Here is a 12,338-nt window from a genome sequence, read left to right on the forward strand (position 1 = left end):
AGAAACAGATGCCTGCTGAAATTCCAAACTGGAGAGCTGCTAAACAAATAGCTAAAAAATGTAAATATTACAGAAAATAAAAAGTGAAGACCAACTGCAGATTGTTTCAGAATATCAAGCTCCACATCATGTTAGTTAATTTTTAAGCCAACACCCCTTTTAATGGCTCAGTCATGCCTCAAATGCCATGGGCCCAACCTTCATGTTCCCATAATCCTCCTGTTGTGTTTTACTTATATCCTTGCTCAAGTGAGAATATTCTCCAGACTGACCTTCCTGGAAACCCTACTACTCTGTGTTTTTTGCATACAGTCTTTTGTGCTATTAGGTTCATGAAATAAAAAAAGAGGTACGGCAGCATACAAGCCAATGTGGAAAAGTCAATGTATATTTATTTCAGTGCTATCACATCTTAACCCCAGTGCAGAAGCAGAACAGACTAAAGGGACTAAATAGAAACAGATATTGAATAGATCACTGCAGTTTCCAGCAAAGGTGAATACGCTCTCTCACCGTTTGGCTGATCTGGAGGTTTCTCAGTAAGTTCATAGCAGCAGGAATCAGTGGAAAACTGAAATTGTGTTACAAATTTGAATTAACATGATGAAAAGAAAGGGAGAAAATATAAAAAGCCATTGTTTTGAGGAAGGTTTACAATTAGCAACCCATAATTTCAAGGTAGTACTAGTTTCCCTTTGTATGGTAAAAGAACACAGAGTAACAGACAATTAACAGCTTGTGGTAAGCCAATCATAATGCTTCAGTAAAAGGCAATATTATGCCCCAATCCCACTGACATTTAACAAGCCACAATGTGTTATTGAATAGAAGTTGTGTTCTTTCCTGAATCAGCCATCCCTGGAATGATCTATTCATGCACAATTCACGGGGGCTGCTTCTATGTATATAATCCTTATGATGTTCACATAAAAAGAAAAAAAAAAGATAAATAGTATTAGCAGGACCTCTTATGGGCCAGTAGCTCTGTTGGGGATCCAGCTAATTCCACCTATTTCTATCTGGAGCTCTTCTGATAATGCCATTGGCCACTTCTGGTCTCTCATGAAGTCTCCATCTAGTCAGCAGCTTCACTCTTGGCCTCTTCATATACAGGTTCTGAGTCAGGAGCCTCAGGCTCCGTACCATCTCCTCCCTTTGCATTCGGAACCCAAAGTCCTGAGTCAATGCACTGCTTCATAAAAAATCTTGCTTCCTGCAATGCAAGTGAATAAATATGTTGATTAAAAACAAAAATAAAATACTATGAATAACTATGATAACTGTAAAGTAGACAAGTGATGTCATCAGTTAAGATGGCTATACACGCTAAGATCTGCTTGCCTGGCGAGGTCCCCAAGCGAGCGGATCTTCTCCCGACAGCCCCACCTATGGGTGGAAGATATTGGGCTTATTCAGTCGTTTGGCCCTGGAGCCAAACGATCGGATTAGAACAGCAGGTATGGGCGCCCGTTGGTTTGGGGACCGCATCAACTAACCCAATGTCAGGCCAGATGTCTGTCAGGCAGGTGCGTCGTTAGTGCCCATACACAGGCCGATAAGCTGCCGAAACAGTCTAAGGGACAGATGTTGGCAGCTAGAATCGGCCCGTGTATGGGTGCTTAGTGACATGTGTCAGATGACTCACTAGAACTTATGTAAAAGATAAAACATAAGACTTCCATAAGACTATAGTCTTTTGGTTTGTTTATGGAACAGCTCAGTGACTTCCAATATCCTTATAATTTACAGAAGGGGGTACATTATCCCTTATAATACATGAGTGATACCCAGAGTTCCCTGTATAACTCAGCCTGCAGCCTTGTGCCTTTATATGGGCACAGAACCCCTCAGTGACTGCTAATATCCTTATCATTTACAGTAGGGGGTACATTATCCCTTATAATACATGAGTGATACTCAGAGTTCCCTGTATAACTCAGCCTGCAGCCTTGTGCCTTTATATGGGCACAGAACCCCTCAGTGACTGCTAATATCCTTATCATTTACAGTAGGGGGTACATTATCCCTTATAATACATGAGTGATTCTCAGAGTTCACATGTCAGTCAAGCACTGTGTCTCTGTTTATGTAAAAGATGCAACAGTAATATCTATTTGCTAACACCATTATTACTATAGTACAGCATAGCATGCTAAGAATTTTTTTTATACACAGCCAAGGTAATCAATATGGCACCTCCCCCAACTGCAAGATAATAACCCCATATACATACAGAGATGGTTTGCCATGACCTTGACCTAACTGAACACCTATGGGAGGCACTGAAACGCCACATCTAGGCCTGAGCCCCATCAGTGCTTACCTTCTTCCGTATGAATGTGAACAAATCCCACCAAAATGCATTCCCAAAAGAGTGCAAGTTACAGGCTCTTTTATGGGCAAAATGAGGACCAACTTCATATTAAAGGGAAACTACACCCACATAATGAATGCTTAACCAACAGACAGTTTATATTATGTTAAGTGACCTATTAAAGAATCTCCCCAAACTGGCAATAATATAATATTGGCCTTTTACATCCTTTACCTTGATCCACCATTTTGTGAAGGGCTGTTTGCTCCCTCAGAGATCACCTGACAGGAAGTAATGCAGCTCTAACTGTAACAGGAAGTAGTGTGGGAGCAAAAGGCAGAACTCTGCCCATTCATTGGCTGATGGGGCCTAGCATGTATGTGTGCCTTGGCTTGTTTGTGTGTACTGTGAATCCTATGATTCCAGGGGGCGGCCCTTAATTCTTAAAATGTAAATTTACTATTTAGGATTACCCAATGGCACATATTACTAAAATAGTATATTTGTATGAAAATGGTTTATTTAGATAACACAGGGTTTTACATATGAGCTTATTTATGTAATATATTTAGGGTATAGTTTTCCTTTAATGTCTTTGCTCTTAAAATGAAATGTTGGACAGGTAGGTGTCCACATTTGGCCTCATACCGTATGTAGCTGTGGGGCCCATAGACTGATCAGCAGGATAACCTGAAAAATCATCCTCTATGTGGCCACCTTAGAACTTACAGTGAATCTCTGCTCATTGCATCACCGGTGGGGAGCTCAATGGGAAATCTGACTGAAATGAAAAGCTGTGGTCCTGCAATTGTGTCCCAATTAACTTACAGTTGGGTCCATTTTGCTGATGGTGTCCTGTAACATCTGAATATCTTTAGAATCAAAACATTTCTGAAGCTCCTGTAAAAGAAACAGAATAAAATGACTGGTTTGCGTTGGCTAAAAAAACTTAAAGGGATTCTATTGTGATTTTAAGGTGTAGTTTTTATTACTAAATGACATTGTTTACGTAGCAAATAATGTATATGTTTAGTTGTAACATTGGTGTGTAGGCGCCATCTCAGTGCATTGTGCCTGAGTCTGAGCTTTCAGAAGGAGCCAGCGCTACACATTAGAACTGCTTTCTTGCCCTAGCTACATTGGGACTTTCTATCATTTTTCCTGCTTGGGTGCTATTCTTAGGTCTACCACTAGAGGGCATGTTTAGCAATGGAAAATTTCTGAATTTGTTTTGTTCTATACAACACTGAAATCTTCTCCTGTCTTCAGGGTAAGAGGGCATGAGGTGGCAGAAATCATTCCTTCTCACTGCATTAAAATGTATGTAGATTCCCTAATTCTGCCACAGACAATACTGAGAATTGCCTCTGCTCAAACAGACGTAGAGATAGTTATCAGTAAATGATCAGCACTGTCTTTTTTTAGTAGCTACAACAAGTAGCTGCTACTAGTAGCTCCATGTGTGTTCACCCTGAGGATGGGATAGGTGGTTATGTGAGACCATAGGGATGTGATAGGTGGTTTTGTGGGACTGGGACTGATAAATGGTTATGTGGCAGTGTACAGAAGGCAAATAAATACCTTTGCACCCCTGATATCTGATAAACAGAACTCATATGGGATCTGTACTAAAAAACAAAGCAAGCCCTTCCACACTAAGTTGCTGGAACAAAACTTGGCGGAGGGAAAATGTCATGTTTATAAAGCACCACTTAAATCCCTACCTACAGAGAGAGAGTCACCACTTACAGATGGGAGAGATTCATACACCTCCACGGGATCCAAACCGCCTGGACCGATTCTCTTTTTCCTTTCCTCCTCCTCGTACTCCTTCATTGCCTTGTCTATTCGAACCTTGGCTCGCTCCCTCACTCGGCCCTTGAAGGATTCCAGTTCATCATTGAACGCGTCCATGTACTGCTGGTCTGCAGTCTGTGAAAGTAACAACAGTGGGCAGTTTCAAATCTCCGCTCTTAATGCAGGTATTGGTATAATAAAGACAGGATATGGCCGACTGTGGCAATGGTGAGTAAGAAGTCTTTAGTTTTACTTTAGTTTTAAAAATGATCAGTGCCAAAAAGCATCTTAAAGTGATGCCGACATCTTCATGCAAAAACCATAACTTGGTTCATAATTTAGGTTTATTGATTTTGTATTTTTTGAAAGACAATGCTATTTTTCTATGTGCATTTAGATATTGAACCAATGAGCTCACTGCATTGCATTGCAGTCTTAGGCCCTTAGGACACAGACTTTCAGCCGGACAACCAAAGGACTAGATCTGTGCAAAGAGGTCATAGCCAAGAAATTTGTGCTATACTTTAAAAATCAGAGCTGGGCATATTTGAGAAGCAGTGCTGGAAAGGTCTAGATATAAGCTCCTTATTAGCACCCACCTTAATCTTGGTGAAGAACTGTCGGAAGCAGGCCCTGGGATCCACCTTCAAGCTCTTGGCCAGCTCCAGGATAAACTGCATAACAATGGTCTGATGGGCGACTTGTTCCATAAGAGCGTGTTTCTGGGACAAGGGAGAAAAACAGTGGATAGAGTTGATATCATGGTTCCATCATGGCATTTTACAGAATACCTTTAACTCCCATTTTTAATAGTCTGTACAGAGACTACTGTACAGTTATTATTATCCTTTATTTATATAGTGCCACTGTGCCAACATATTCCACTGTGCTTTAAAGAGATGATGCATCAGTCACATCAGTCTCTGTCCCACTAGAGCTTACAAGCAAAGTCCACCACACACTCTAGTGTCAGTTTTATCAGGAGCCGAGTAACCTGTCTGTTACTTTTTGGGGTGTAGGAGGAACCATGGTACCCAGAGAAAACCAACACAAACATAAGGAGAATATACAAACTCCTTATACATGCTGCCCTGGCTGGAATCAAATCTAGGACCCCAGAGCTGCAAGGTGGCAGTGCTAATACCTATCTAAAGTAACAAAAATGTTGATTTGTACCTCTTCCACTTCTAAATCAATGCACCAGATGACCAAGTAGTTGGCAGTCTCTTCACACACCAGATGAGGGTTATCGGATAAATATTTTTGACTGTCATCCCAGCGGTGCAGCATACCTTTAGAAAAGGGTAAAAAAGAGGGAGGAACAGCTTCAGTAAAGAGCAATCGATAATAGAAAGTGTCCCTTCCTTTCATTTCCCGGTCACAAGGAACCTCTCATCCTGTAAACTGGTTTTAAAACAAACCTCGGAACCCTCTAATGGTGCAAAGTTTCTACATAGAAAAGCTCTGTTGGAATTGCTCACTCCTCTATCAATATCAACATGATACCTCCTGGGCAATCACACAGGCTTTAAATACAACATGGACCCTTTTCTGTGCAAATGACTTAGTACACAAATGATAAAGGTACTGGTCAAAGATGTGGCTCTAAGCCAATAATGGGTACAGCCTGCACAACCACTAGTCACCCAATGAAGCCAAATGCACCCAAAATTAGTGATCACTCACCCTTTGAGCCCAGGGGTAAACGTATAGACTGCAAAAATGGATCATCACTTACCAAAGTGTTTCAGCTGCTTGACGTTCTTCTCGACAAAGGTTTTGTGCTTTTGTTCTTTCTCCTCCTCTGTTACTTCTTTGTTTTCAGATTTTACGTTAAATACACTCTGTCCGCCAAATAGAGGAGCAATTGGATTTAGAAAGCAATGTAACTAAAGCATACCTGGCTATATCTGTAAGGGATAGTACGCTAGCCAAGGTAAAATAGTTAAATGCCGCTACGCATACAGGAGGCTGAAGGGGCTACCGTCTCCATTAACCTATACTGCTGTTGCCCAAGTTTAAAGAACCATTTTATTTAGTACCCTTTAAATATCAGTATTTGAAAGGCATACCTTTCTTATGAGTGAAGTAAACCCTATCTACGAAGCTGTCCAGACTCACTTTCTGTCAGTCCATGACATCACCAGAAAGCTGTGAAAAGGAAGCGAGAAGACACAGGAAATGTGTCCAGTGAATGCAGCCTGAATGGTGATGTCAATGGGCCACTCAGACTCTAGGACTTATGTCTAAGTGATACTGTAAAGGTTGGTCTGCTGGGGCGTAATATACATTTATTTGTAAAACAGTTGTAGTGCTTTAAATTCAGAAGAATAACCCAAGACACCACCTACCTTGCTAAAGCCCTCCTTGCTCAGAGTGTCTACATTCCACGGCATGTTCTTCTCTTTCTTCCTCAGTTCATTCTCTTTCTTCTCCCAGTCCTTCTGCTCCTTCTTCAGCTGACACAGGTCTGACTGTAGCTTCTGTACGTCACTTTGTCCTCCATCCTTAAGGCCTAGGTCATTCAGCTTCTTCTGACACTCTGCCAGCTTCTTCTTACAATCGCTGGTCCCTTTACTTAACTCCTCTTTCTCCTTGTCGAACTGCTCCATCCTTTCCACGCGGGCCTAGAAAGAAGAGGAGGACAAACATTACGGTTTAAACTTTAGCAACAAAACAGAAGACCAGGAACCCTGTTACTTGGCCAAACAACTAAAACAGAGACAGAAATGAATTCAAGATGTTACAGCTTAAAGGAACAGTAACACTAAAAAATGAAAGAGCTTTAAAGTAATAAATATATAATGCACTGTTGCCCTGCACTGGTAAAACTGGTGTGTTTGCTACAGTAACACTACTATAATTTATAGAGCTGGGCGGTATGACCAAAAATTTATATCACGGTATTTTTCAAAATTATATCGGTGTCACGGTATTTGACGGTATTTTTTTTTTCCATGCATGATTAGGTGTTAACCCCATTTCCTAATAAATTAGAGAATAATTACTGCAGTATCGAAAATCAGAGTCAGGCAAGCGAAGGATCGGCAACAGAAAGTCGTAAGGTAAATCAGGCAGGCTTAGTTTCCCAGGCAAGGCCGCAGACAACATAGCACAGGAGGAGGCGTTTGATAGCTTTAAATACCCCCCACGCATGCACAGAACTGGTGCTGTCAGCGCGTCGCGGACGTGCACGCTTTGACATGTACGTGCGCAAGGAGGCGTGCGAGACCAGCCCACACGGGTGAGTACCCTGACACCCCGGTATTGCGGTATCTGAAAAATGAATATAGTTTTAAAAAAAAAAACACCGGTATTCGGTATTAAGCGGTATATCGCCCAGCCCTAATAATTTATATAATAAGCTGCTGTGTAGCCATGGGGGCAGCCATTCAAGCTGGAAAAAAGGAGAAAAGACACAGGTTACATAGCAGATAACAGATAAGTTCTGTAGAATACAATAGTGTTTTATCTGTTATCTGCTATGTGCCTGTGCCTTTTCTCCTTTGAACGGCTGCCTCCATGGCTACAGAGCAGCTTATTTATAGAAATTATAGTAGACTTTCTGAAGTAAACACACAACTTTTACCAGTGCAGGGCAGCAGCACATTATATTTTAGTTTACACTTTCATTTTTTGGTGTTACTGTTCCTTTAAAACATTTTCAATGAGGAAAGGAGAGAGAATCTTCCCCCCTATGTGGCATTACCTGGTGACGCCATCGGAAAAGACTGGCAGTGTCAATGTTGGGATGAGTGTCATCTTCGTCATCAGAAACTTCAATGTGGTCCCACACGCTATAATCCACCATTGTGTAGCAGAGATCAGACAAACAAGAGATTCACTGAAATGAAGGGCATAAAGAAAGACTTGTTTACAAGAATTCAAACATATAAAAGGTCTATATTACTACTTGCTACAGAAGCAGCTCCTGTGTGTCTAGAAAGCCTGATGTATCCATAAGGCCCTAAGCACGATCCTCTTATGTCTTAAGTGTTCATAATTATCTCCAAAATACCTCGACAGAGCCAATGCAATTCCAGCAGTTACTAGTACCTACTGTCATAACTGCTTCTGCCTCATCACTATCAAGGACTGAATCTAGGGCCAAACGGTAATGGAGCCTTTCTAATCTTTTTGTCTCTACAAAATGCATTGAAGGACTATCTGTCCTGTGTTGAATTTCCCCCACTAAAAGCTAATACAGAGGTCTTCAAGCTCCCCCTAACTGGACTTCAGGCTGGGCCCCCTTAGCTCATAACAAGGTTACAGATATATAGAAACATTGGGGTAACAGTCACCCTGCTATAGTTCCAGGGGTACCCAGGGCACAAATAAGCACTCACCCCAAATCTCCCCTAACTGGCCTTCAGGCTGGGCCCCCTTAGCCCATAACAAGGTTACAGATATATAGAAACACTGGGGTAACAGTCACCCTGCTATAGTTCCAGGGGTACCCAGGGCACAAATAAGCACTCACCCCAAATCCCCCCCCTAACTGGCCTTCAGGCTGGGCCCCCTTAGCCCATAACAAGGCTACAGATATATAGAAACATTGGGGTAACAGTCACCCTGCTATAGTTCCAGGGGTACCCAGGGCACAAATAAGCACTCACCCCAAATCCCCCCCTAACTGGCCTTCAGGCTGGGCCCCCTTAGCCCATAACAAGGTTACAGATATATAGAAACATTGGGGTAACAGTCACCCCGCTATAGTTCCAGGGGTACCCAGGGCACAAATAAGCACTCACCCAAATCCCCCCCTAACTGGCCTTCAGGCTGGGCCCCCTTAGCCATAACAAGGTTACAGATATATAGAAACATTGGGGTAACAGTCACCCTGCTATAGTTCCAGGGGTACCCAGGGCACAAATAAGCACTCACCCCAAATCCCCCCCTAACTGGCCTTCAGGCTGGGCCCCCTTAGCCCATAACAAGGTTACAGATATATAGAAACATTGGGGTAACAGTCACCCTGCTATAGTTCCAGGGGTACCCAGGGCACAAATAAGCACTCACCCCAAATCCCCCCCTAACTGGCCTTCAGGCTGGGCCCCCTTAGCCCATAACAAGGTTACAGATATATAGAAACATTGGGGTAACAGTCACCCTGCTATAGTTCCAGGGGTACCCAGGGCACAAATAAGCACTCACCCCAAATCCCCCCCTAACTGGCCTTCAGGCTGGGCCCCCTTAGCCCATAACAAGGTTACAGATATATAGAAATATTGGGGTAACAGTCACCCCACTATAGTTCCAGGGGTACCCAGGGCACAAATAAGCACTCACCCCAAATCCCCCCCTAACTGGCCTTCAGGCTGGGCCCCCTTAGCCCATAACAAGGTTACAGATATATAGAAACATTGGGGTAACAGTCACCCTGCTATAGTTCCAGGGGTACCCAGGGCACAAATAAGCACTCACCCCAAATCCCCCCTAACTGGCCTTCAGGCTGGGCCCCCTTAGCCCATAACAAGGTTACAGATATATAGAAACATTGGGTAACAGTCACCCTGCTATAGTTCCAGGGGTACCCAGGGCACAAATAAGCACTCACCCCAAATCCCCCCCTAACTGGCCTTCAGGCTGGGCCCCCTTAGCCCATAACAAGGTTACAGATATATAGAAACATTGGGGTAACAGTCACCCTGCTATAGTTCCAGGGGTACCCAGGGCACAAATAAGCACTCACCCCAAATCCCCCCCTAACTGGGGGATATATAAAGTTACTTTTCTGTTATGGTGAGTAAATTTCCTGGTATAATTTTGTCTCTACATCCTTCCTGGCAAATCAAAAAAACAACAGTAATGTAATATTTGATGGTTACCCCCCCCCCCCCCCAGATGTGACAGTGCGACCCCCCAACTCCTGCTTTACTTGCCACATGTCAGGGACTAGAATCAGAAACATGGCAGGGATATGGGGGGGGGGGGGGTAGATGAAAATAATATACTGTGCCCCAGCCATTAATGATGATAAAGCCTGGCTCCCAGATATTGTTAGACTACAACTCCCAGTATACTTTAAGTCTGGAGTATATGTTCAATAATTGTGAGAGTTGTAGTACAGCTACCCGGGCAAGAACAGCGCTCACTATACCAGGGAGTATTGCTTAATGCCTTAAACTGTTGCCCAAACAGCCTGTCCGTATAGGTAAATAGGATATAGCAGCACCGCAGGCAGGTATAAGAGAAATAGCCAGCTGTGGGAAGAAGCCATTACCTGGCACACCAGGGTGCAGCTGCAGGCCCCCTCGCAAGCTTCTGGAAAGCTCCTGCACTCTCTGCCTCAGCCTGCCCACTCCATGACATCACTTCCTTAACCTCGACGCGGCTGATTTGCCCTTACGCTAGAGTCTTCGGGCCGACTTCCTTTTTTGCCTATTCCATTCTCCTTGCGTCACTTCCGCCTTTGCTAGACAGGCAGGTTTGTTCTTGCTGCCGTAGGGAGTGGTTTGTGGAGGGGAATTGGAGATAGAAACGGCTTTATAGGATGGTATGCGAAGGGTTTTTCCACAATCAACATTATAGGCGGCCCAAGGGGGAGGAAAACATGAAACAACTGCTTATATTGTGAAAGGGGAACACCATCCGGAATCTGTTTTATTTTAACTTAATTCTAGGCAGCTTTCTGGTATACATACATTAAAAAGAAAAATAAATCATTTTGATATTTTGTGATTTTTGTTCAAAGCAGCGTCTGCCTGGCTGTTACTGTTGTTTGCGCTGCTGGTTCTGACTCCTGAAACAATGTAGCAAAACCAGAGAACAGAAAGGGATATACAAATACTGCTTGTCGTTACAATTGTAAATATAAATCACTTTGAAGCAATATATAATTGGTTTCCATTAGGTATTGGTTGAGGGTCAGTTACCAAATGTGCCTAATTGCCAGGCAAGCAGATCTGTGCTTTAAGGTGGCCATACACGTGCCGATTTTAGCGGCCGATATCGGTCCCTTAAGGTGTCCATACACGTGAAGATCCTACGGGTGGGTGATATCGGGGAACATGTAGGCAAATTTGATCGTTTGGCCCTGGGGCCAATCGAATTATAATGGCAATGGGGCAGTTGGTTCGGGGACTGCATCAACGAGCCGATGCGTTCCCCGATCCAACTAAATCTTTTAACCTGCCCGATCAATATGTGGCCAATGTGAGTCTAGATATCGGTCGGGCGTGCTCCTCGTTCCTGCCCCTACACGGGCCAATAAGCTTCCGAAACAGTCCAAGGGACCGATATTGGCAGCTACAATCGGCCCGTGTATGGGCACCTTTTGACCGATTCGGCAGCTTATTGGCCCGTGTAGGGGCACGAACGACGGGCCTGCATGACCGACATCTGGCCTGAAATCGGGCAGGTTAAAAAATTTTGACGGATCTGGGACCGCATCGGCTCGTTGATGCAGTCCCCAAAATGACTTGCCTATACCCGTCATTATAATTCCGTAGTTTGGCCCCAGGGCCAAATGACCAAATTAGCCTTCTTCAGGCATAAAAACAAGTGCATTGAACTTGATTAAATAGTCTCACACTTCATTAGCACACACAATTGTGCAATTAGCATATTTAACCTTTAAACAATCTGTAAAAGCCATTTCAAAGTGTAAAAAAGCATAATTTTATAATAACTCTTCTACTAGTTTAAAGCCCAGGTGGGGTTCCAATGTACAGCCAAGGTACAGATTTGGGCTATTTTTTAGCGCCTTGGCGGGTTTGTAGTTTGGAAACTAGCCAAAGTTTTTCCCTCTAGTGTGGCTGTCCCACTGCATGCTGGGTAATGTAGTTTGTATCTAACAATTAGCCTACAGCTAGGATTAATATAAAACTACAATCAATACCCAGCATGCAGTTGGGCAGTATAGACAGAGGCTCCATTTTGTATTCTTTTTTGCTCTTTCAGACTCAACCTGCATGTTCTGCAACCTGCTCCCTGCTCTATAGGGTATGTGATTGTACCATTACTTTCTATTGGGATGTGGGGGCAGTTCTGCAGTTGGTCCTTAAGCTTTAACTCTCAGGATACCTTGGGGCTTCTGAGAGTTGTAGTTCAACGCACCCATATATGTTTCAAGTCTGGGGTTAATGCAACATTCGGAATCTATTTCTGTAGTGACAGACTACTACTGGACTGGGCACAGAGGGCAGGGAATTATCAGCCATCCCAGTAACTGGGTAGTGATTATACACTTTAAAAAGGCAGGTTTACCCATATGTTTTTTTATTTT

At 43.3% G+C, this 12,338-nt stretch overlaps 1 protein-coding gene across 1 annotated transcript; it reads right to left on the reverse strand.

Moving 5' to 3' along the window:
* Nucleotides 1-371: 371 nt before the first annotated feature.
* On the reverse strand, nucleotides 372-10,356 carry cdc37 (cell division cycle 37). Its single transcript, NM_001015912.1, has 9 exons — nucleotides 10,335-10,356; nucleotides 7,821-7,955; nucleotides 6,463-6,738; nucleotides 5,850-5,955; nucleotides 5,288-5,403; nucleotides 4,711-4,833; nucleotides 4,064-4,246; nucleotides 3,143-3,214; nucleotides 372-1,213 (listed from the first exon to the last, which is right to left on the reverse strand). The coding sequence occupies exons 2-9, from the start codon at nucleotides 7,920-7,922 to the stop codon at nucleotides 1,076-1,078; spliced, it is 1,116 nt and encodes a 371-aa protein (NP_001015912.1). The 5' UTR covers nucleotides 7,923-7,955; nucleotides 10,335-10,356; the 3' UTR covers nucleotides 372-1,075.
* Nucleotides 10,357-12,338: the final 1,982 nt, after the last annotated feature.

The sequence above is a fragment of the Xenopus tropicalis genome, chromosome 3 (assembly GCF_000004195.4).
Source record: "Xenopus tropicalis strain Nigerian chromosome 3, UCB_Xtro_10.0, whole genome shotgun sequence".
In the NCBI taxonomy this organism is placed as follows: domain Eukaryota; kingdom Metazoa; phylum Chordata; class Amphibia; order Anura; family Pipidae; genus Xenopus; species Xenopus tropicalis.